The sequence below is a fragment of the Jaculus jaculus genome, chromosome 6, assembly GCF_020740685.1.
Source record: "Jaculus jaculus isolate mJacJac1 chromosome 6, mJacJac1.mat.Y.cur, whole genome shotgun sequence".
NCBI classification, from domain to species: domain Eukaryota; kingdom Metazoa; phylum Chordata; class Mammalia; order Rodentia; family Dipodidae; genus Jaculus; species Jaculus jaculus.
The window spans coordinates 32,436,481-32,456,910 of NC_059107.1; the positions used below are offsets into that span (position 1 = coordinate 32,436,481).

General features: G+C 49.3%; 1 protein-coding gene and 1 non-coding gene across 4 annotated transcripts; one reads left to right on the forward strand and one right to left on the reverse strand.

Annotated features, from left to right (window-relative positions):
* The first annotated feature begins 562 nt into the window (after positions 1 to 562).
* Positions 563 to 19,807, forward strand: Slc34a1 (solute carrier family 34 member 1). Of its 3 annotated transcripts, XM_004665054.2 has the most exons (13): positions 563 to 680; positions 1,781 to 1,925; positions 2,045 to 2,194; positions 2,286 to 2,414; positions 2,684 to 2,827; positions 4,520 to 4,631; positions 4,758 to 4,953; positions 5,037 to 5,132; positions 13,224 to 13,293; positions 13,553 to 13,720; positions 16,443 to 16,559; positions 16,654 to 16,778; positions 18,726 to 19,807. In XM_004665054.2, exons 2-13 carry the CDS (start codon positions 1,817 to 1,819, stop codon positions 19,227 to 19,229), a joined length of 1,920 nt encoding a protein of 639 aa, XP_004665111.2. In that variant the 5' UTR covers positions 563 to 680; positions 1,781 to 1,816; the 3' UTR covers positions 19,230 to 19,807. The 3 variants fall into 3 exon arrangements, with proteins under 3 accessions (XP_004665111.2, XP_045009478.1, XP_045009479.1); XM_045153543.1 differs by lacking the exons at positions 13,224 to 13,293; positions 13,553 to 13,720; positions 16,443 to 16,559; positions 16,654 to 16,778; positions 18,726 to 19,807 and adding an exon at positions 8,714 to 8,819 and having other exon boundaries at positions 5,037 to 5,155; XM_045153544.1 differs by lacking the exons at positions 13,224 to 13,293; positions 13,553 to 13,720; positions 16,443 to 16,559; positions 16,654 to 16,778; positions 18,726 to 19,807 and adding an exon at positions 7,611 to 7,868 and having other exon boundaries at positions 5,037 to 5,155.
* LOC123461818 lies at positions 10,762 to 10,868 on the reverse strand. The gene has a single exon (XR_006637883.1). It is a non-coding gene; the product is annotated as a U6 spliceosomal RNA (small nuclear RNA).
* Positions 19,808 to 20,430: the final 623 nt, after the last annotated feature.

Consider the following 20,430-nt stretch of genomic DNA (forward strand, 5'->3'; position numbering starts at 1 on the left):
TTACTCCAATCCGTGTCTCTAGGTGGACTTTATTCCACTCCTGCCTTTTCATGAGTAAGAACCATCTGTTCTTTCTCCTCCTCTCTCTTAAGTGTTTTCAGTTCTATTTATAATCTAAAAAAAAAAAAAAAAAAAACTCTCCAAACTTCAAAAAAAAAAAAAAAAGGGTGGATTGAGACTACATAGTGAATTCCAAGTCAGCCTGGGCTGCAGCAAGACCCTGCCTTGGAAAAAAAAAAAATAGGGATGAAAGGTGGTTAAGGAACAGCATGTGAAGTTATCCTTTGGCCTCTGTATTAACACTCACAGATATGCATACATGCCCACATGCACGTGTGTATGTGTGTGTGTGTGTGTGTGTGTGTGCAAGGCCTTAGGAACAAGGTGACTGTGTGGCCTCGGGGTCTGTGTCTGGTTGCCTGGGGATGTCCCTAAGCCCTTGCTAGGTTGTGTCCAGACTGGTCTGGTGCAGTGGGGGAGGGGAGTCTGACCACAGACTCCCCCTGGCGAGCTGGCGATTAGAAATTAACTGGAAGGGATCTCAGGGGTAAAGTTAATCTAATGGGGAACAGAGGGAGGGCAGCTAGGGTTCTAGGACTTTGCCCTTGACCCGAAGGTATAAACAGGAGGGTCCCAGTTCCTTCCCCAAGCTCCTGAGCAGAAGCTGTCACAACCTCCGGGTGAGTCCACGGCTGCCATATTGCCACCTTGTCCTAACCCAGCTCCTAGCAGACACCCCCATCACCCCAGCGCCTCCCTTTACCACTCTCCTGCCTGTCCTCCCCTTTTCTGTGATATCCCAACCCCAGCCCAGCCTGGTCTACTCCCCCTTGAAAGCCCCCACCCTACCGAGGGCACTCTTCAGTGGTCCGGGTACCTGTCATAACACCTGGCTGCTATCCACTGAGAGACCACTTCATGTACCCCCGCCTCCTCACTAGCCTCTGAGCTTCGTGAGGGCAGGGGCTGTATCTGTCTTGAATCACCAGGGTACCCCAGCAGCTAACTCAAGAGTCTAGGATAGACTCATGCTCAAGAAGCACTGACTGGATAAACTCGGCTGGTGGCTTGTTCCAGCATTGGAGAGATGGGAGGCAGGAGCCTCGGAAGTTCAAGGTCATCCTTCGCTCCTTGGCTGCATAGAAAGTTCCAAGCTAGGCTTGGCTACATGAGATCCTCCAAGGAAAGAAGGAAAGAAATAAGGGAAGGAGAGAGGGAGAGAGACAGGGAAGAAGGAAGAAAGGAAGGAATGGAGGGAATTAAAATGGGAGGGAAGGAGGAAGGTAGGGAAGTAAAACTTGCTAGAGGGCTGGAAAGATGGCTTAGCGGTTAAGGCACTTGCCTGTGATGCCTAAGGACCCAGGTTCAATTCCCCAGTACCCACATAAGCTAGATGCACAAGGTGGCACATGTGTCTATAGTTCATTTCCCTTGGTTAGAGGCCCTGGTATGCCCATTCTCTCCCTCCCTCCCTCTCTCTCTCTCTCATAAATAAAAATCTTTTAAAAACTTGCTAGAGCTGGTGATGTAGCTCAGTGAGTGAGTGTTTATTAGTACGCATGTTCAAGGCCCTAGGTTCCATTCCCAGTACTGCAAACAAAACAAGTACAAAACCCCTGCTGGCTGAATGATTTGGCGAATGAACACCCACATCTGTGCTGAGCACCTGATTGTGTATCTCTGGGTGTGTCTGGATGTCTGGAGGTGGATGGGGTCACACATTGTGGAGTTCTGTGGATGACCATGTATGTGCATATTGAGTCACTCAATGTTGCTGCAGCCTCCTGACACACAGGACCCACTGTGGGAACCCAGCATGATGCCCTATGGAGAGAGGCTGGGAGGGCCAGCTGTCTCTCCCCTTCCAGTCCGTGGGGGGCACGTGGTGCATGGGACAGCCTTTGCCTATGTGCCCAGTCCACAAGGTGAGTACTATTTTCACACCCTATGTCCTACTTGCCCACAGGTGCCATATCTTGGGTTAAGTCCTTTGCCCCTTTGGCCCTGGGGCATCTGAGAACTCCTGACCAGTCTCTCTCCCCAGTTCTGCACAGGATTCCAGGGACATCCACCTATGCCTTCTCCAGTCTGAGTCCAGTGGCTCTCACAGAACACAGCTGTCCCTATGGGGAGGTCAGGGAGTGTCATGACCCACTACCTGTCAAGCTTGCCCTGGAAGAGGAGCAGAAGCCAGGTGGGCCAGGATGGAGGGGTGGGCAGAAGGGGTCTAGGCAGTCAGCACCCAAGTACCCTGTGTGCTGTGCTCATGTCTGGCCCACCTGCAGAACCTAGGCTGGCCCGGAAACTGCTCCAGGCTGTTATGAAGCTCCTCAAAGTCCCTCTGATGTTGACCTTCCTCTACCTCTTTGTCTGCTCCCTGGACGTGCTCAGTTCAGCCTTCCAGCTGGCTGGAGGTAGGGTCCGTGTGGAAGAGGTCGGCGGGGAGGGGGGTGGTGTTCAAAAGGACCTCAGGGGCTGGAGAAATGGCTTAGCGGTTAAAGCGCATGCCCATGACTCTCCAGCTCCCACATAAGCCAGACACACAAGATGACACAAGATCACAAAGTCACACATGGTGTTTGACTGCAGTTGTGGAGGCCCTGGCATGCCAATTTTCTCTTTCTCATATATATACTCATACTTTACAAAAGGACCTCGGACAATGCTGGTTTGTGCTCCACAGGGAAGGTGGCTGGTGACATCTTCAAGGACAATGCCATCCTGTCCAACCCGGTGGCGGGGCTGGTGGTAGGGATCCTGGTGACTGTGCTGGTACAGAGCTCCAGTACCTCCACCTCCATCATCGTCAGCATGGTCTCCTCTGGCTGTGAGTGACCCCAAGCATGGCCAGGAAGAGCCTGGGGTGGGAATGGGAGGGCCCAGGACCGGAGGTAAGAACACCTTGTCAGGGCTTTAGGATGAAGGCAGGAATGTGGACAGGAGGCTCCAAACAAAGAGCAGGTCTCCAGCCTCACTACTCTGTCCTCTAGAGCAGGGCCGAGAGTCTGAACCAGGTGGGGTGTCTCAGGAGCTGGGGAGGGTAGCAAGGGAATATATCTCCTGGAAGGCCCAGTTCTATTTGGCCACATCAACACTCAGGAAAACCAGAGAAACACAATCCCATGTATGTGATACCTACATGCATACATACATATCCTATAGACTGTACTTCTCTGGCTTCCCTGAGTAACATATGATTTATTGTAAAGAATTGGCTTATAGCCAGGCATGGTGGCACATGCCTTTAATCCCAGCACTCGAGAGGCAGAGGTAGGAGGACTGCAGTTAGTCTGAGGCTACATAGTGAATTCCAGGTCAGCCTGAGCTAGAGTGAGACTTTATCTCAAAAAACAACAACAAAAGAATTGGCTTACACAATTGTGGGGCTGGAGGGTCAAGTCATAAGGGCAGGCCATCAGGAAGGGCAGGCCAGGATGCTTGGGCAGAAGCCAGTGGTATATAGTCTGCAGGTGAAATCACTTCTTCCTCGACCCTTTCATCCCTTTGGATGAGGCCATCTAGGTTATCAAGAATAATCTTTACTTGGCTGGGGAGATGGCTCAATCATTAAAGGTGCTTGCTTGCGAAGCCTGATGGCCCTGGTTCAATTCCCCAGTACCCAGGTAAAACCAGATGCACAAAGTGGCGCATGCGTCTGGAGTTTGTTTGCAGTGTCAAGAGGCCCTGGCGTGCCCATTTCCCACCCCATCACCATCCTCCTTCTGTTTCTCGGCTCGCAAATAAATAAATAAAAATAAATAAAATAATCTTTACTTAAAGTCAAATGATTATGGGTGAGAATCGCATTTATTAAACAGCTGCACAGGAACACCTAGGCCAGTGCTGGGCTGAATAACGATGCTATAGGCTAGCCTAGTTCATATGTAAAATGAACCATCAAGGTGCCTTGTTGGCACAGTAGGTAATGCATCAGTCTCATGAAACGAACCATCAAACTTGTGTGATGTGTGCCCATACAAGCACAGAATGTAGATTTGCACATGAGCTATGGTCTAATGACACACTTATACACATGCACATACATGTTCAGACTGCGTAGAGAATGGGTACAACCTATGCGGTACATGTACATTTAGTCACATGAGTGTATACACACACACACACACACACACACACGCACACACACACATAAAGGCACAGCCTATGTGCACACAGACCTGAGACACACTGAGTCTAGGTAGAGTCAACAGTGTGACAGAAAAGGCGCCTGGGGAGCTGGAAGCCTGATGGCCTGGGTTCGAGTCCCCAGTACCCATGTAAATCCAGATGCACAAAGTGGCACATTCGTCTGGGGTTTGGTTGCAGGGCAGGAGACCCTGGCATGCCCACACACACACACACTCTCTCTCTCTCTCCCTCTCAAATAAATAAGTAAAAGTTAAGAAAGAGACAAGGCCATTTGGGACTGGGATGTAAGCTTGGGACTGATAGGAGCAGCTCTTGTAAGGCAGGGCCTGGTGTCACCGCCCAGTCACTTAAGAGGACCCTTTTCTCTCAGTGCTGGAGGTGAGCTCGGCCATCCCCATCATCATGGGCTCCAACATCGGAACCTCTGTCACCAACACCATCGTGGCCCTGATGCAGGCAGGGGACAGGACTGACTTCCGGCGGTAAGCTGGCAAGGAAGGAGGAAGCTCATGCTTGTCGGGGGAGGGGAGGCAGCGTTGAATGCCAGGAGCCCCCGGTGCGCACACATCCTGGCTCCAGCTGTCCTGCAATGTGGCCTCCCTGCTCAGGGCCTTTGCAGGGGCCACGGTGCACGACTGCTTTAACTGGCTATCTGTTCTGGTCCTGCTGCCCCTGGAGGCCGCCACCGGCTATTTGCACCACATCACCGGACTCGTGGTTGCCTCCTTCAACATCCGCGGTGGCCGTGATGCCCCCGACCTTCTCAAGATCATCACGGAACCCTTCACGAAGCTCATCATCCAGGTGGGGGGCGGGGCCTGGCATAGGGTGGGCAGATGGGCATAAGAGGCTCCGCCATCACCCCTCCCACCTTCATCTTACCACAGCTGGACAAGTCTGTGATCACCAGCATTGCTGTGGGGGATGAGTCCTTGAGGAACCACAGCCTCATCCGGGTTTGGTGCCACCCAGACTCAACAGAGGTGAGTTCTGGCCCTGGACCCAGGTAAGAAGATTCTCTTTTCACACAATACTTACTGGCTTCATGGTTCAGATAGATCTTGGAGGTCATTTAGCCAGGAGAGAGCAAATATGTGGCAATTTTCCTATGACCTTATGCCTGTGACAGACATTGGTAATTCCTCCTACCATCACACACTACTTTAGGCAAACATCACCAGTCAACTAGATTTGGCATGTCATCAATGTAATCTAATGGTTCTCAAAGAGTGGCTACCAAGATCAGCTGCATCAATGTCATTAGGAACCATGAGAGGTGAAAATTAGGTATCCTGCCTGCAAGTGCTAGAAGTGGATACACTGCACATTAGATATGCTTTTTCCCCCTAGATCTACTGAATTAGAGAAAACCCTGAGAGCTGGGTCCAGTGGCATATGATCCCACAAGCCGTCTAGATTTCCTGTGTGCTCTAGTTTAAGAACCAGGAGTCTTGCTCAACCCTCTAGTTTGACAGGTAGAGAAAAGACACAGGCTCAAGGAGGCCAAGAAACTTGCCAGAGCTTATCAAGCCCAAGGGTGCTAGGAGTTAGCGACTCAGTTCTGCTGTGTTTTGGAGTTTAATATGTAGGGAGTATGCGAAGTTTAGCATGTAGGAAATGTGAGGAGGGGGTAGGAAAAGAGTGCAGTAAGGATACTTGAGAAGTCTAGCTGAGGAGCAAGACTGCTACATGGAAGCCTCCTTGGAGGCACATTCTACATGGAAATTTCCTTGGAGACACATGCTACATGGACAACTTCCTTGGAGACACATGCTACATGGAAATGTTCTTGAAGACACATGCTACATGGATGCCTCCTTGGAGACACATGCTACATGGAAGCCTCCTTGGAGACACATGCTACATGGAAGCCTCCTTGGAGACATATGCTACATAGAAACCTCCTTGGAGACACATACAACATGGAAGCGTCTTTGGAGACACAGCAAGTGGCAGTGGGGCCCTCTGGAGACTGTCATTGTCATGAGGCCATGTTCTCCTGCACGGTTTGTGCCGCTTCTACTGCCCAGAGGGAAGAGCTGTTTGGATCGGTTGGACACTCTTGGACTAGTCATTATACCTGTGGTGCAAGGTGATTAGGAACAAGGAAGCAGGCAGTTAGCACATTGACTTGCTCAGCCAAAGAAAGAAGAATGCTTTATCAACATATAAGCTGCCAGATTCGCTTCTCCTAAACTGTTATCTACAAGGCATAGCTCCATTTAGAACAAGCTTTGAGGAAATCCAAAGCCCACAAGCCCTTCCTCCTCATTCAGTCCCTTGCTGCTGGATGCTCCTGGACCTTTATCCCAGCATGAACAGAAAACCCTCCAGTAACTCGTCCTATGCTGTTCTTTTGTATTCCAAGTGGCACACAGCTCTACATCAGCTCTTCCAAGAGTTCAAGGCAGATGACAACAAAAAGCCCATGTGGACAGCTTTGATGCTGGCTCTGGGACCTCTCACACCAGCCACCGTGAGCTCTCTCAGTCACCGCAACCTCTCTACTTGAAAGTGTGATCTGGAAAAGAGAAAAATCGCACACTGATCTACACACACACACACACACACGCACACACACACACAACTAGCCATGCACAAGAGCGCCTCACCTCACATCACTGGGCAGATCCTCCGCCGATGTGGTCTGGAAGCAATACTGATGAGATGCACACCAGCACCTCATTTTACAGAAGTGGAACCTGAAGTTCAGCGGTGTGAAGGAACTTCCCAAGTTCATCCAGCCAGGGCTGACTTTGGGCCCTTCTCACATACATAGGTGCCACCTGCTGAAGTACTGGTTTCAGGCTCCTGTCCCAGAAAAAAAAAAAAAAAAAAAAAAACTTTTTGAAGTTATTTATTTATTTATTTTTATTTTTGTAGGTAGGGTCTCACTCTAGCTCAGGCTGATCTGGAATCCACTCTGTATTCTCAGGGTGGTCTTGAACTCACGGTGATCCTCTTACCTATGCCTCTGGAGTGCTGGGATTAAAGATGTGCACCACCACACCTGGTTTATTTTTATTATTTATGAGAGAGAGTGAGAGAGAGAGAGAGAGAAAATTGGCACGCCAGGGCTTTAGCCACTAAACAAACTCCAGATGCATACGCCACCTTGTGCGCATGTGCAATCTGTATGCATGCGTCACTTTGTGCATCTGGCTCACGTGGGTTCTGGGGAGTCGAAACTGGGTCCTTAGGGTTCGCAGGCAGGCGCCTTGACCGCCAAACCATCTCTCCAGCCCACAGAAAGCTCTTCTGTAAAAGCAGCTTGCATTTTTCTTGTCTTGGAACGTAGCTAGGGGATTGGAGAGGAGTCCTTTGCTCTGGGCTTGTTCACCAAGGGATGAAACTCACACAGCTGCATCACATGCTCTTGGGGTGGAAATCAGCTTTCTGTACCACAGGTTTTCTTTGGTCATAGAATTTCTCCTACTGTCTACAACTCTTCTTGCTTCCAGCTATCACTGGAACTCGACCTTGTCCAAAAAAAATGTCTCCAGGGAACCTGTATCATCAAGGAGACAATGAAAACTCGAGGTGATTCAGATGGGAAGTGGAAAATAATCTAGGCAATTCCGATAGTTCAACCATTTCTGGATGATCCGAAGGCCTGGCACTGTCTTAGGAATTCCCTTCTTGTGGACTCATATTGTGGATTGGCAACCACACTTTGTGGTTTATCTTTCTTTAACTTTTTAATTATATAATTAACTAATTTTCTGAGGTAAGGTCTTGCTTTAGTCCAGGCTGTCCTGGAATTCACTATGTAGGCCCAGGCTGGTCTTGAACTCATGGCAATCCTCCTACCTCGGCCTCCCGAGTGCTGGGATTAAAGGCGTGCGCCACCACCACGCCCGGCTCATACCTTGTGGTTTAAACAAGCACCCTTGAAGGACTTGCAGCCTGGGAAGCAGCGATCATTCCACCCGCACTTCACGGATGAGGACCTAACTAACCGCAGAGAGGTTGTGATGGAGGAAGACCGCAAGTCCCGCTGGGATCCCCACTCCGCTCCCTGCTTGTCCCAGCTGCCAGTCTGAAGCCTCACCCTATGCACGCATTCCCCTTTCGGTCCATTGGGACCCAGATCAACCTCTCCGGGTGGCGGGTGGCAGGAGGGCTGATAACGCTCTGAGAACTTCTCCTCCTCACCACCAGATGGCGCAGCCAGCGCGCTCTCTTCCCCGGCAGCCCGCCTTCCTCCGTTCTCTCCCGGGGAAGGGCTCTGGGAACCCGGCGGTCCTCTGTGAGCTTAATCACCTCCTTCGGTTCCCAGAAGCGTCTCCTTAATTTGGGGTGTCCCTGCAGACACTTAAATCCCAACTCTTTCTTCTAAGATGTTTCCAAATCGTCCTCGGGGAGAGGCAGATACCATCGGAGATTTCATGCCGGCGAAGGAGGCAACGATAGCCCAGAGAGGTTAAGCATAAGGTTTCAGGTCACCCCGCTGCGAGGGGCTCAGCTAGGGTGAACACCCAGGGCTCTGGGAGATTCATTTGTTCTGTTTTCCCCTCAACACTCCCATTCCACTCAATATCTACTCCCCTTGCTTTCATTCCAGGCAAGATGGACCTTATCCTGAACACGTGCCCGCATCTGGGCCTCCTAACATTCCGAGCGAGGCCGAGGAGGTTCTCCCCCCGCCCCCTTAGCTCCATCTCTGGCCTGGCTTTGCAGTAGATTCCTCTCTGCCCCTCCTGCTGCCCCTACATCCCTCTCTTGCACTTTGGGGTACCTGACTTCCCCTGTGGGCCTTACCCTACCCCTGACTATGCCAACCCTAAGGTGTCTCTCTATGTATATCTACCTCTTTATCTCTCTCAAATAAATAAATATAGAAAAAATATGAGAGACAGAGAGAGAGAGAGAGAGAGAGAATGGGCACATAGGCCCTCTAGGCACTGCAAACAAACTCCAGAAGCATGCACCACCTTGTGCATCTGGCTTTACATGGGTACTGGGGCATTGAACCTGGGTCCTTTCACTTTGCTGGAAAACGCCTTAACTGCTAAGCAATCTCTCCAGCCCCATCATACATTTTTTTAAAATTAATTTTTTAATTTTTAATAACAACTTCTATGATTGTAAACAATACCCTATGGTAATGCTCTCCCTCCCCCCACTTTCCCCTTTGAAACTCTATTCTCCATCATATCCCCTCCCCCTCTCAATCAGTCTCTTATTTTGATGTTATCATCTTTTCCTCCTATTATGATGGTCTTGTGTAGGTAGTGTCAGGCATTGTGAGGTCATGGATATCCAGGCTATTTCGTGTCTGGAGGAGCACATTGTATGGAGTCCTACCTTTCCTTTGGCTCTTACATTCTTTCTGCCACCTCTTCTGCAATAGACCCTGAGCCTTGGAAGGTGTGATAGAGATGTTTCAGTACTGAGCATTCCTCTGTCACTTCTTCCCAGCACCATGAATAGTCATCCCAAGGTCACTGCCCTTTGAAAAGAGAAGGTTCTCTACCAAAAGTGAGAGTAGCATTAATATATGGGTATGAACATTAAGAGAAGTGTTTACTGGGCAGTTTGATGAAAATAGTGTATACATTTAGCCAGACAGCAGCAGGCGTTACACCCCTAGGGCTCATGACTACCTCTGTTGTAGGTTTTCAGTATCAGGGATGTATTCCCTCCTATGGAGGGGCCTCCAGTCCAATTAGAGGGCAGTTGGTTTCCACCATGACAGACCATGACAGACGTGCCACTGTTGCACCTGTTGGCTCATTTGGTCTGGCAGGCCAAATATGAGGCTTGCAGTGTCCACTGTTGAGTAGCTTCACTGGTGATTTCTCTTTTTCCCATTGAACAGCATGCAGAACAGAATGACTTCTTCCAGCTTTCTGTCAGCTGGTCTACATGGAGGAGGTTTTCAGCTCAGTTCCAGCAGGATTTCCCAGTGGCCTTGCAGCCCAAGTGCCATCATACATTTTTTAAAAAAATTTTTTGGTTTATTTTTTAAGTTTTATTTATTTCTTTTGACTTATTTTTTTTTTTTTGAGGTAGGGTCTCACTGTAGCCCAGGCTAACCTGGAATCCACTATGTAATTTCAGGATGGCCTCGAACTCACAGTGATCCACCTACCTCTGCCTCCCAAGTGCTGGGATTAAAGGCATGCGCCACCACGCCCGGCTTTAAATTTTATTTTTATTTTTTTATTTGAGAGAGAGAGAAAGAGGCAGAGAGAGGGAATGGGCATGCCAGGGCCTCCTGACACTGCCAACAAACTCTAAATGTATGCACCTCCTTGTGTATTTGGCATGTGTGGGTCCTGGGGAATCGAACCAAGGTCCTTTGGCTTTGCAGACAAATGCCTTAACCACTAAGCCATCTCTCCAGCCCATCATACATTTTTTTTAAGTAGCACATAGCTTAGAATAATTTTTAAATATATTTTGTGTATTTATTTATTTACTTGAGACAGAGAGAAAGAGAGAAAATGGGCGCACCAGGGTCTCCAGCCACTACAAACAAACTCCAGATGCATGTGTTCCCTTGTGCATCTGGCTTACATGGGTCCTGGGAAATCAAACCAGAGTCCTTTCGTTTTGCAGGCAAATGTTTTAACTTTTAAGCCATCTCTTCAGCCCTTTTTTTTTTTTTTTAATATGGAACGCTTCACAAATTTGTGTGTCATCCTTGTGCAGGGGCCATGCTAATCTTCTCCATATCGTTCCAATTTTAGTATATGTGCTGCCAAAGCAAGCACAGAATAATTTTTAAAAGCTATTTATTTGAGAGAAAGAGATTGGGAAAACCAGGTCCTTCTGCCACTACAAACAAACTCCAGGCACATGTGCCACTCTGTGCTTCTGACCTTATGAGGATAATGGGAAGTTGAACCACAGACCATTAGGCTTTGCAAGCAAGCGCCTTTAACTGCTGAGCCATCTCCTCAGCCCTAAAACAACATCCAAAGACTCTGTAAACATGGAGGTGCCAGCAGCACCCCACCAGAATACCCACCCTTAGAACAGGAGAGGTCAGTCTCCCACAGCACAGCCTCAGGGGACTGGGCTAGAAGGGGCAGAGGGGTGAATAGAAAGGGACCTGGGGATTTGGTCATGTACAACTCTCTTCTGAGGTCCAGTTAGTTCCCCCTTTGTGAGGTGTGTTTCTCTACAACCAAATCCATCTTATTTCCTCCTGACATGGGACCAGGGGTTGGGCAAAATAAGGAACCCTGGGTTGCATTTTCAGTAACAACTCTTTAATCCAATGAGGCTACAGGTTAGCAATATGTAAGCTAGATGGGGTTGTTTCTGCTGGCCCTCAAATTCTGCTTCCTAGAATTCTGAAGTATATCTCTGGGTCTGGTGCTACAGGTTTGTCATCTCAGCTATTCAGGAGACCGAGGCAGGAGGATTGCAAGTTCAGGGCTTACTGGGGCTATAGAGTAAATTCAAGATCAGTTTGGGCAACTTAGTGAGATCCTGTCTAAAAAAAAAAAAAAAAAAAAAAAGTTAAAAAAAAAAAGCCAGGTATTGTGGTTTATGCGTATAATCCCAGCACTTGGGAGGCTAGGGTAAGAGTAGTGTGTGAGTTCCAGAAAGAAAGAGAAAGCGAGAGAGAGAAAGAGAGAGAGAGAGAGGAAGGGAGGGAGAAAGAAAGAGAGAGAGAAAGAGAAAAAGAAAGAAAGGGAAAGAGAGGGAGGGAGAGAATGAGAGAGGGAGGGAGATAGAAAAGAGAAAAGATGAAAAAAATTAAAATAAAGGCTAAGGATGTAGCTCAGAGATAGGACACTTGCCTAAAATTTGTGTGCTCCTAGGTTCAAACCAGTGCACTGAAAAACAAAAGTATGTATCAAGGTAGTTGCCAACATTTATAGAGATTAGATTTTTTTTTTTTTTTTTGAGGCAAGCCCAACACACTAGCCTTTTTTTTTTGTTTGATTGTTTGTTTGGTTGGTTGGTTTTTCAAAGTAGGGTTTCACTCTAGCTCAGGCTGACCTGGAATTCACTCTGTATTCTCAGGGTGGCTTCGAACTCATGGCAATCCTCCTACCTCTGCCTCCTGAGTGCTGGGATTAAAGACATGCGCCACCACGCCCGGCACACTAGCCTTTTTTTATATGAGAAAGTGAGAGAGAGAATTGGTGTCCCAGAGCCTCCAATCACACCAACTGAACTCCAGATGTGTGCGCCACCTTGTGTGCATGTGCGACCGTTCCCGCATGCGTCACTGTGCATCTGGCTTACATGGGGCCTGGAGAGTGGATCATGGGTCCTTAGGCTTCGTAGGCAAGCACCTTAACCACTAAGCCATCTCTCCAGCCCAAGATTGGATATTTTTACCAAAAACTTCTGAATGGTACTTGGTTTTGTGGAATTGGGCAGTATCTCTGGATGGTGACAGTGACCTAGAGCTGTGTAGCTGCTGTCCCTGCCGGCTCACTGCCTCCACACGCAGCCTATGCCGTCACTTCAGCCACCTGCCTAATCCTGTGGCTCCTGTATCCCCAGGAAGCCCCCCTCACTTCACTGTAGGGAAGAAATGTGGCAGCTGGACCCTCTGCCCCACCATGCCCTCACCACTTGGGTAGAGCAGGAGAATGGTGCTTGAGTTAAGGGAGCATTAGGGAGGGTAGGGGGCAGTTATTGAGGAAGAGGAAGGTCACCAAGAAAGGGGCTGGTAAGAAGAGATATGTGCAGGGATTGCTGCTCAGCCTTTTGGCTAAAGATCAAATGAAGAGATATGTCAGGGATCCATGTGTGGTGGCACATGCTTTTAATCCCAGCACTCGGGAGGCAGAGGTAGGAGGATCACCGTGAGTTTGACGCCAGCCTGAAACTACATAGTGAATTCCAGGTCAGCCTGGGCCAGAGTAAGACCCTACCTCAAAAAACAAAACAAAACAAAATCCCTACTTTTACTTATTTATTTATTTATTTAGAGAGAGAGAGAGAGAGAGAGAGTGGGTACACAAACTCCAGACACATGTATAACCATGTGCATCTGCCTTATGTGGGCCCTGGGGAATCAAATCTGGGTCCTTTGGCTTTGAAGGCAAGTGCATTAACCACTAAGCCATCTCTCCAGCCCAGTCACCTTCTTCTTAACCTAGGCTTCCATGTCCATGTCCAAGGCAGAGACCAACTTCAGCAAGACCTTTGTGAATGCCACCATGGAAAAATGTAAGTATCTGCAACATGAGAGGGTCCCTCCTGGCAAGGGCAGCAGCAGGGCCATCCTCTTGCTGGCCACCGCTGCATCTAGCCCCAGGAGGGGACAGCTGACAAGTAATCTCACCTCTGGGCTTGGGTCAGTCCATGTTATGGTCTGTAAGCTTAAGGAACCTAAGGTGAGGTGTGAGGTTCACGGCCCAGTGGATCAGCAAAGGTGGGAAGTGGGGTGTGGGGGTGAGCTCTCAGTCTTCTGACCTCATCCCTTCAGGCAACCACATCTTCGTGGACACTGGGCTGCCTGACTTGGCTGTGGGACTCATCCTGCTGGCTGGCTCCCTGGTGGTCCTGTGCAGTTGTCTCATCCTCCTTGTCAAGATGCTCAACTCTCTGCTCAAGGGCCAGGTGGCCAAGGTCATCCAGAAGGTGATCAACACAGGTGAGCTGTGGGAAGGGTGCAGGACTAGGAAGAGCCCTAGGATGGACTCTTCCAGGTTCTACTAAATCCCATTACTATACAGGTCTGGGTAAAGTACTACCTCTGTGCCTCAGTTTCCCCATGTGAATCAAGAAGGGGTGAAAACTAGGCCATTTTGGAGGGTCCTGAGATGCCGGCTGCTGGGGAGTTGGGGCTGCCTTTGGCTGTGGTACCATTCTAGAGATGGGTGCTCTTAGAAATCAGTGTTATTTCTGCTGCTATTGTTTTTTTTTGGGGGGGGGGGTTGAGGTAGGGTCTCTAGCCCAGGCTGACCTGGAATTCACTATGTAGACTCAGGGTGGCCTTGAACTCACCTCATGGTGATCCTCATACCTCTGCCTCTCAAGTGCTGGGATTAAAGGTGTGTGCCACACGCCCAGCTTGTATTTGATTTTTGAGACAGGGTCTCCTGTTGTCCATGTTGGCCTTGAACTCCTGATTTTCTTACCTCCACCTTACAAGTGTTGGGATCACTGGTATGTGCCACCACACTCAGCTAGGAGCCAGTGCTTGACAAATGGACAGGCATTTGGGCCAAGGGCTATGAGGGTGAGGCAAATAGAGAAGTTCTGATCTTAGGGCTGGAGAGATGGCTTAGTGGTTAAGCGCTTGCCTGTGAAGCCTAAGGACCCCGGTTCGAGGCTCAGTTCCCCAGGACCCATGTTAGCCAGATGCACAAGGGGGCTCACACTTCTGGAGTTCATTTGCAGTGGCTGGAGACCCTGGCCCGCCCATTCTCTCTCTCTCTCCCTAACTGCCTCTTTCTCTCTCTGTCACTCTCAAATAAATAAATAAAAATACACAAAATATTTAAAAAAAAAAAAGAAGTTCTGATCTCAGAGGACTCACAGCCTGACTGAGGAGCCAAGCTGTGAAATAATGAGGGTGAGAAGTTTGGAGAAGGAGCAAGGTGGCCCCCAAAGGGACAGGAAAAAAATGGGTAACACAATAAATGGAACAGGCTGTCACCATAGATGTTCAGAGCCCTCTCTGGGGAGGAGGCATTTAACTCCTAAACGAAGAGTCAAATGTGGATGAAAGGGCTGGTCATGATGGCACATGCCTATAATCCCAGCCCTCAGGAAGTATAGGCAGGAAATTTTGTGGTCAAAGCCCATCTGGACTGCGTGGCAAGACCTTTTTTCAACAAACAAACTTTAAAAAAATTATTTATTTATGAAAAAGAGAGAGAGAGAAAATGGGTGTGCCAGGGCCTCTAGCAACTGCAAATGAACTCCAGACGCATGTGCCACCATGTGCATCTAGTTTATGTGGGTTCTGGGGAATTGAACTTGGGTCCTTAGGCTTTGCAGGCAAGGGACTTAGCTGATAAACCATCTCTCCAGCCCTTAAAACTTTAAAAAAATTATCTGGGCATGGTGGTGCACACCTTTAACCCCAACACTTGGGGAGGCAGAAGTAGGAGGATCACCACAAATTAGAGGTCAACCTGGGCCACAGTGAGTTAAGTCATACTGGCCTAGAGTAAGGCCCATCTGAATGGAACCCATTCAGACACTTTTCTTGTCATTCTTCCTTAATCAATGCAGTGTGACAAGTATTTATATAGGCTTCACATTGTATTAGATATGATAAGTCACCTAGAAATGAAAACGCATATTGCAGGGGGCTGGCAATGTGGCTCAGCAGTTAAAGGCACTTGCTTGCAAGGTCTGTCAACCCAGGGTTCAGTCCCCAAGCCACCCATGTACGCTAGATGCTGAAAGTGACATAAAACCATAAGCCTCTGGTGTTCATTTGCAGTGGTAAGAGGTTGGTCCTGCCACACCTACACACACACACACACACACACACACACACACACACAAGTAAATAAAAATTAAAAAAATAAAATGACCAATATTTAAAAGAATTTTGTTAAAAAGTATATGGGAGGGTGGAGAGATGGCCTAGCAGTTAAGGTGCTTACCTGCAAAGCCAAAGGAACTCAGTTCAATTCCCCAATACCCATGTAAGCCAGATGCACAAGGTGATGCATGCATCTGGAGTTTGTTTGCAGTGGCTGGAGGCCCTGGTGTGCCATTTTCTCTCTCTCTCCCTCTCCTTCTTTCTCTTTCTCAAATAAATAAATAAAAATAAAATATTGAAAAAAAGTATGTTGGGGGCTGGAGAGATGGCTTAACAGTTAAGGCATTTGCCTGCAAAGCCAAAGATCCTAGGTTTGATTCCCTAGGACCTACATAAGCCAGATGCACAAGGGGGCGCATGTGTCTGGAGTTCGTTTGCAGTGGCTGGAGGCCCTGGTGTGCCCATTCCCTCTCTCTCTCTCTCTCTCTCTCTCTCTCTCTCTCTCTCTCTCCTGCTCTTTCTCAAATAAATAAATAATTTTTTAAGTATATTGGAGCAAATAGGTTGGTCTTCGAAAAATCTCATACCATTTTACAGAAGGGACTTAAATACCCTCAGATTTTGGAATCCATGGGTGGCATTGAGCCAGTCCCCATAGATACTGAAGGAGGAATGGATTTAGATAGTGTAGGATATTCTGGGCAGAGGGAGCAGCCAGGCAAAGCCCTGGTAGCAAAGATAACCCAAGCTAGACACAGTGAGCAGGGCACGGGCTAGGTGCTAGCAGAAAACTGATTCCCAAGTACCACCTCCCTAAGGAAGGTGCTTGTTCGCCCAATGCCTTTCCACTGACCCAGCCCGGGGCTCCTTACAGACCTCCCAGCACCCTTCACCTGGGTCACGGGCTACTTTGCCATGGTGGTGGGCGCCGGCATGACCTTTGTTGTCCAGAGCAGTTCTGTCTTCACCTCAGCCATCACTCCACTCATCGGTGAGTGCCCAGTACCCAGCAGCAAGCAGCGGCGGGGGAGGGGCAGAGGGAGAGGGAGACGGTGAGGACCTCCATCCTTTCCCGTGTCCACCAGGACTGGGTGTGATCAGCATCGAGCGGGCCTACCCTCTCACACTGGGCTCCAACATTGGTACCACCACCACAGCCATCCTGGCAGCACTGGCCAGCCCCAGGGAGAAGCTATCCAGCTCCTTCCAGGTATGTGGGGGAGGACGGGCCTGCCTGAGGCAGGATGGGGCTGGTGCCAGGCTGGGGTTATAGTGCAGCTTGATGGAGGATGTCACAACATATAAACCAGCATTAGTTGCTTGTAAAGGCTACCCAATATGCTCTTGGAAAATCACTGTGGACAAAAGTAGACTTGGCCGGACATGGTGGCCCACGTCTTTAATCCCAGCACTTTGGAGGCAGAGGTAGGAGGATCGCCATGAGTTTGAGGCCAGCCTACATAGTGAATTTCAGGTCAGCCTGGGCTACAGTGACACCCTACTTTGAAAAACCAAAAAAAAAAAAAAAAAAAAAAGAGTAGACTTGATTTCACTCTTCAGACTTTGGTGTCAAATAGGGAGAAATTGTTAAGTAATCACACAGGGGACTGGGGAGCTGCCTTAGTGGTTAAAGGCACTTGCTTGCAAAGCCTGCTGGCCAGGGTTCAGTTCTGTAGCCATCCATGTACAGCTGGATGCAAGACCCTGGCACGCATGTGCATGCATGTACCAATAGATAAATAATCACACTGACAATCAATAGCAAGTCAGGTTTGCACTATGGAGAGATAGTGTCAGAGAGACCTGGCCCAGTCTGGAGGAATCAAAAGAAGAGGCGGTGAGGATGAACAGATGGCAAAGGGGAGGCTTGGTCTAGAAACAAAAGAGCCACTGGCAAGACACTGACCAACTAAGAGTCCAGAACAAGTGAGCCAAAACCCAGTGCCCATCTTTTAGCTGCTGAAACCGGACATGATGCATGCCTGTAACTCCAGCACTTGGGAGGCAGAGGCAGAAGGATGGCTGCAAGTTCGAGGCCAGTTTGGTCTACATAGCAAGACCCTGTGCCAAGAAAGAAACTCTTGGGCTGGAGAGATGGCTTAGCAATTAAGGAACATGCCTGCGAAGCTTAAGGACCCAGATTCAATTCTCCAGGTGCCACGTTAGCCAGATGCACATGGTGGCTCATGTGTCTGGAGTTCATTTGCAGTGGCTAGAGGGCCTGGAGTGCCCATTCTCCCTCACTGTCTCTAATAATAAATAAGTAAAAATAAATCTTTTAAAATATTTTTTTAAAAAAAGAAAAATCTTTTTGTTGCTGGATTGTGTATCTGCTCAGAGTCCTGGAAGAGGGAGTAAGAGAAATGTGGAATGCTGACAATGTAGAAGTACCTCAATATATATTTTTAACTTTATTTTGATTTTATTAATTTGAGAGAAAGAGAGAGAATGGGCGCACCAGGGCCTCCAACCACTGCAAACAAACTCCAGACGCGTGCGCCCCCTTGTGCAAATGTCTTACGTGGGTTCTGGGGAGTCGAACCTGGGTCCTTTGGCTTTGCAGGCACTAAGACATCATTCCAGCCCCCTCAATATTATTAAAAATTTATAAGCAGGGAGAGAAGAGAAAGAGAGAGGGAGAGAGAGAGAGAGAGAGAGAGAGGGACAGAGGGAATGAGAACCAGGGCCACTTGCCACTGCAAATGATTCCGGGCGCATGCACCACTTTGTGCATCTGGTTTTACAGGATTTGTTTTGTTTTGGTTTTTCAAGGTAGGGTCTGGCACTAGCCCAGGCTGACCTGGAATTTGTTATGTAGTCTCAGTCTGGCCTAGAAACTCACAGCAATCCTCTTACCTCAGCCTCACAAGTGCTGGGACTAAGGGCGTGCATCACCACGCCCGGCAATATTGGGGATTTGAACCCGGATTGCCAGGCTTGCCAGCAAGCACCTTAACCACTAAAGCCATCTCTCCAGCCCACGCCTCAGTATTTTAAGAACAGCTCTGACAGTGTGCAGTGGTCTGGAGGCAAGTCAGCCCTAAGTGGCGACTCTTCTGCAGCTGTGTGTGGGGAAGATGAAGGAGGGTGAGGGTGCCCCATATTCCCTGTTGGGCTGATGTAGGAGGCCTCAGTGTTCTTCTGACTCTCCTTACAGATCGCCCTCTGCCACTTCTTCTTCAATATCTCGGGCATTCTGCTGTGGTACCCGCTGCCCTGCACGCGCCTGCCCATCCGCATGGCCAAGGCGCTGGGGAAGCGCACCGCCAAGTACCGCTGGTTTGCCGTCCTCTATCTTCTCGTGTGCTTCCTGCTTTTGCCCTCGCTGGTGTTTGGCATCTCTATGGCAGGCTGGCAGGCCATGGTGGGTGTGGGGGCACCTTTTGGGGCCCTGATGGTCTTCGTGGCACTTGTCAATGTCCTGCAGAGCCGAAGTCCTGGGCGCCTGCCCACGTGGCTGCAGACGTGGGACTTTCTGCCCCGTTGGATGCATTCCCTGCAGCCCTTGGATGGTCTCATCACGCGTGCCACCTTGTGCTACGCCAGGCCTGAGCCCCGCTCGCCTCAACTGCCTCCCAGAGTCTTCCTGGAAGAGCTACCCCCTGCCACACCCTCCCCACGTCTTGCACTGCCTGCCCATTACAATGCCACCCGCCTCTAGACCACGGGCCCAGACTATTACCTGGGAGCAGGAGAAGTCCACTCATAGAATAGAGGGGTGTGTGTGTGTGCATGCCTAAACCTTGGGAAGTACGCATAATTCTGTGTCACTGTTGGGAGCCTGGTCCTTAGGCAGGGCAATAGAGGTCTGGGCTTTTGTGCCCGAGAGGCAGTGTGCATGAAGGCTGAGTCTGTGCAGAAGCCGATATTTGTGTACATGCGCATTGGCCCATGCACAGGGACAGACACGTCTGTGGGCGGCTGTGTGCAAGTTGCAGTAGGTATTATTTTGGTCTCTTTATGTTTGCGTTACAAGACATGAGCTTGAGTCCTTGTGTACGCAGGCTACAACAGGCAGGAGTAAGGGTGGCTCTGAATTAGTGACTATGTAGCCGTTTGATTATGCCTAGATATGAGTGCTTGAGTCACTGACTAAATTCTGTCCCTCCCTCCCATCTTCTTTCTCCACGCCAGCCTCCTCATCCTCACCAAGGGCTTCAGCACCAAGCCTGTGGCCCTCTTTCCCAATCCTGCTTGATGAAAAACAGAAAGGAATTAAACTGTCGTTATGTATCTGGAGATCTTTTGTGTGTGTGTGTGTGTGTGTGTGTGTGTGTGTGTGTGTGTGTATAATCGTGCCCACCAGGAGCTCTTGCTACTATAAACGAATGGCAGACGCTTGCACCACATTTTGCGTCTAAATTGTTTACGTAGCTTGGGACTTGAACCCAGGCCGGCCCACTTTGCAAGCGAATAACTTTAACTGCTGAGCCATCTTTCATCAATGGGTGAGGAGAAGGTGAAGGCTTGAGGCTCAGCAGCACCAGCTCCTGTCAAACATTCTCTGGGACAGCTGTCTAGAGTCCTGCAAACTCATCCCAACAGCCTGCCTGGCTCTGCCTTCAGAAGCCAAATCCATACCTTAAACTCCCCTCCAATCTCCTACCAGGACCTGGGGCCACCTCCAAGGCAAGTGTAAGCAGGACTCTGTACGCTCTGGTGTCTTCTGAACCCGCCTACTTCCATCCCACGTCCACTCCCCCCCCCCCTGCACCCCTGACTGAGCTGAGTTCAGCACCCAAGGATGAGTGACTACTCAGGGCTTGCCAGGGCCACTGGCAGGAAAGTCCTTGGCCTGGGCCCCAGCACATGGAGGGCAGGGATCAGATCCTTTCTCCTACGTTGTTCTGTTTCTTTGGGCA

Bases quoted from the DNA above. Each gene is read 5' to 3' on its own strand.
- Slc34a1 (XM_004665054.2), top strand. From the start codon at position 1,817: ATGATGCCCTATGGAGAGAGGCTGGGAGGGCCAGCTGTCTCTCCCCTT. The intron at 2,195-2,285 runs GTGGGCCAGGAT...GCCCACCTGCAG, and splicing joins GGAAGAGGAGCAGAAGCCAG to AACCTAGGCTGGCCCGGAAA. The intron at 2,415-2,683 runs GTAGGGTCCGTG...TGTGCTCCACAG, and splicing joins AGCCTTCCAGCTGGCTGGAG to GGAAGGTGGCTGGTGACATC.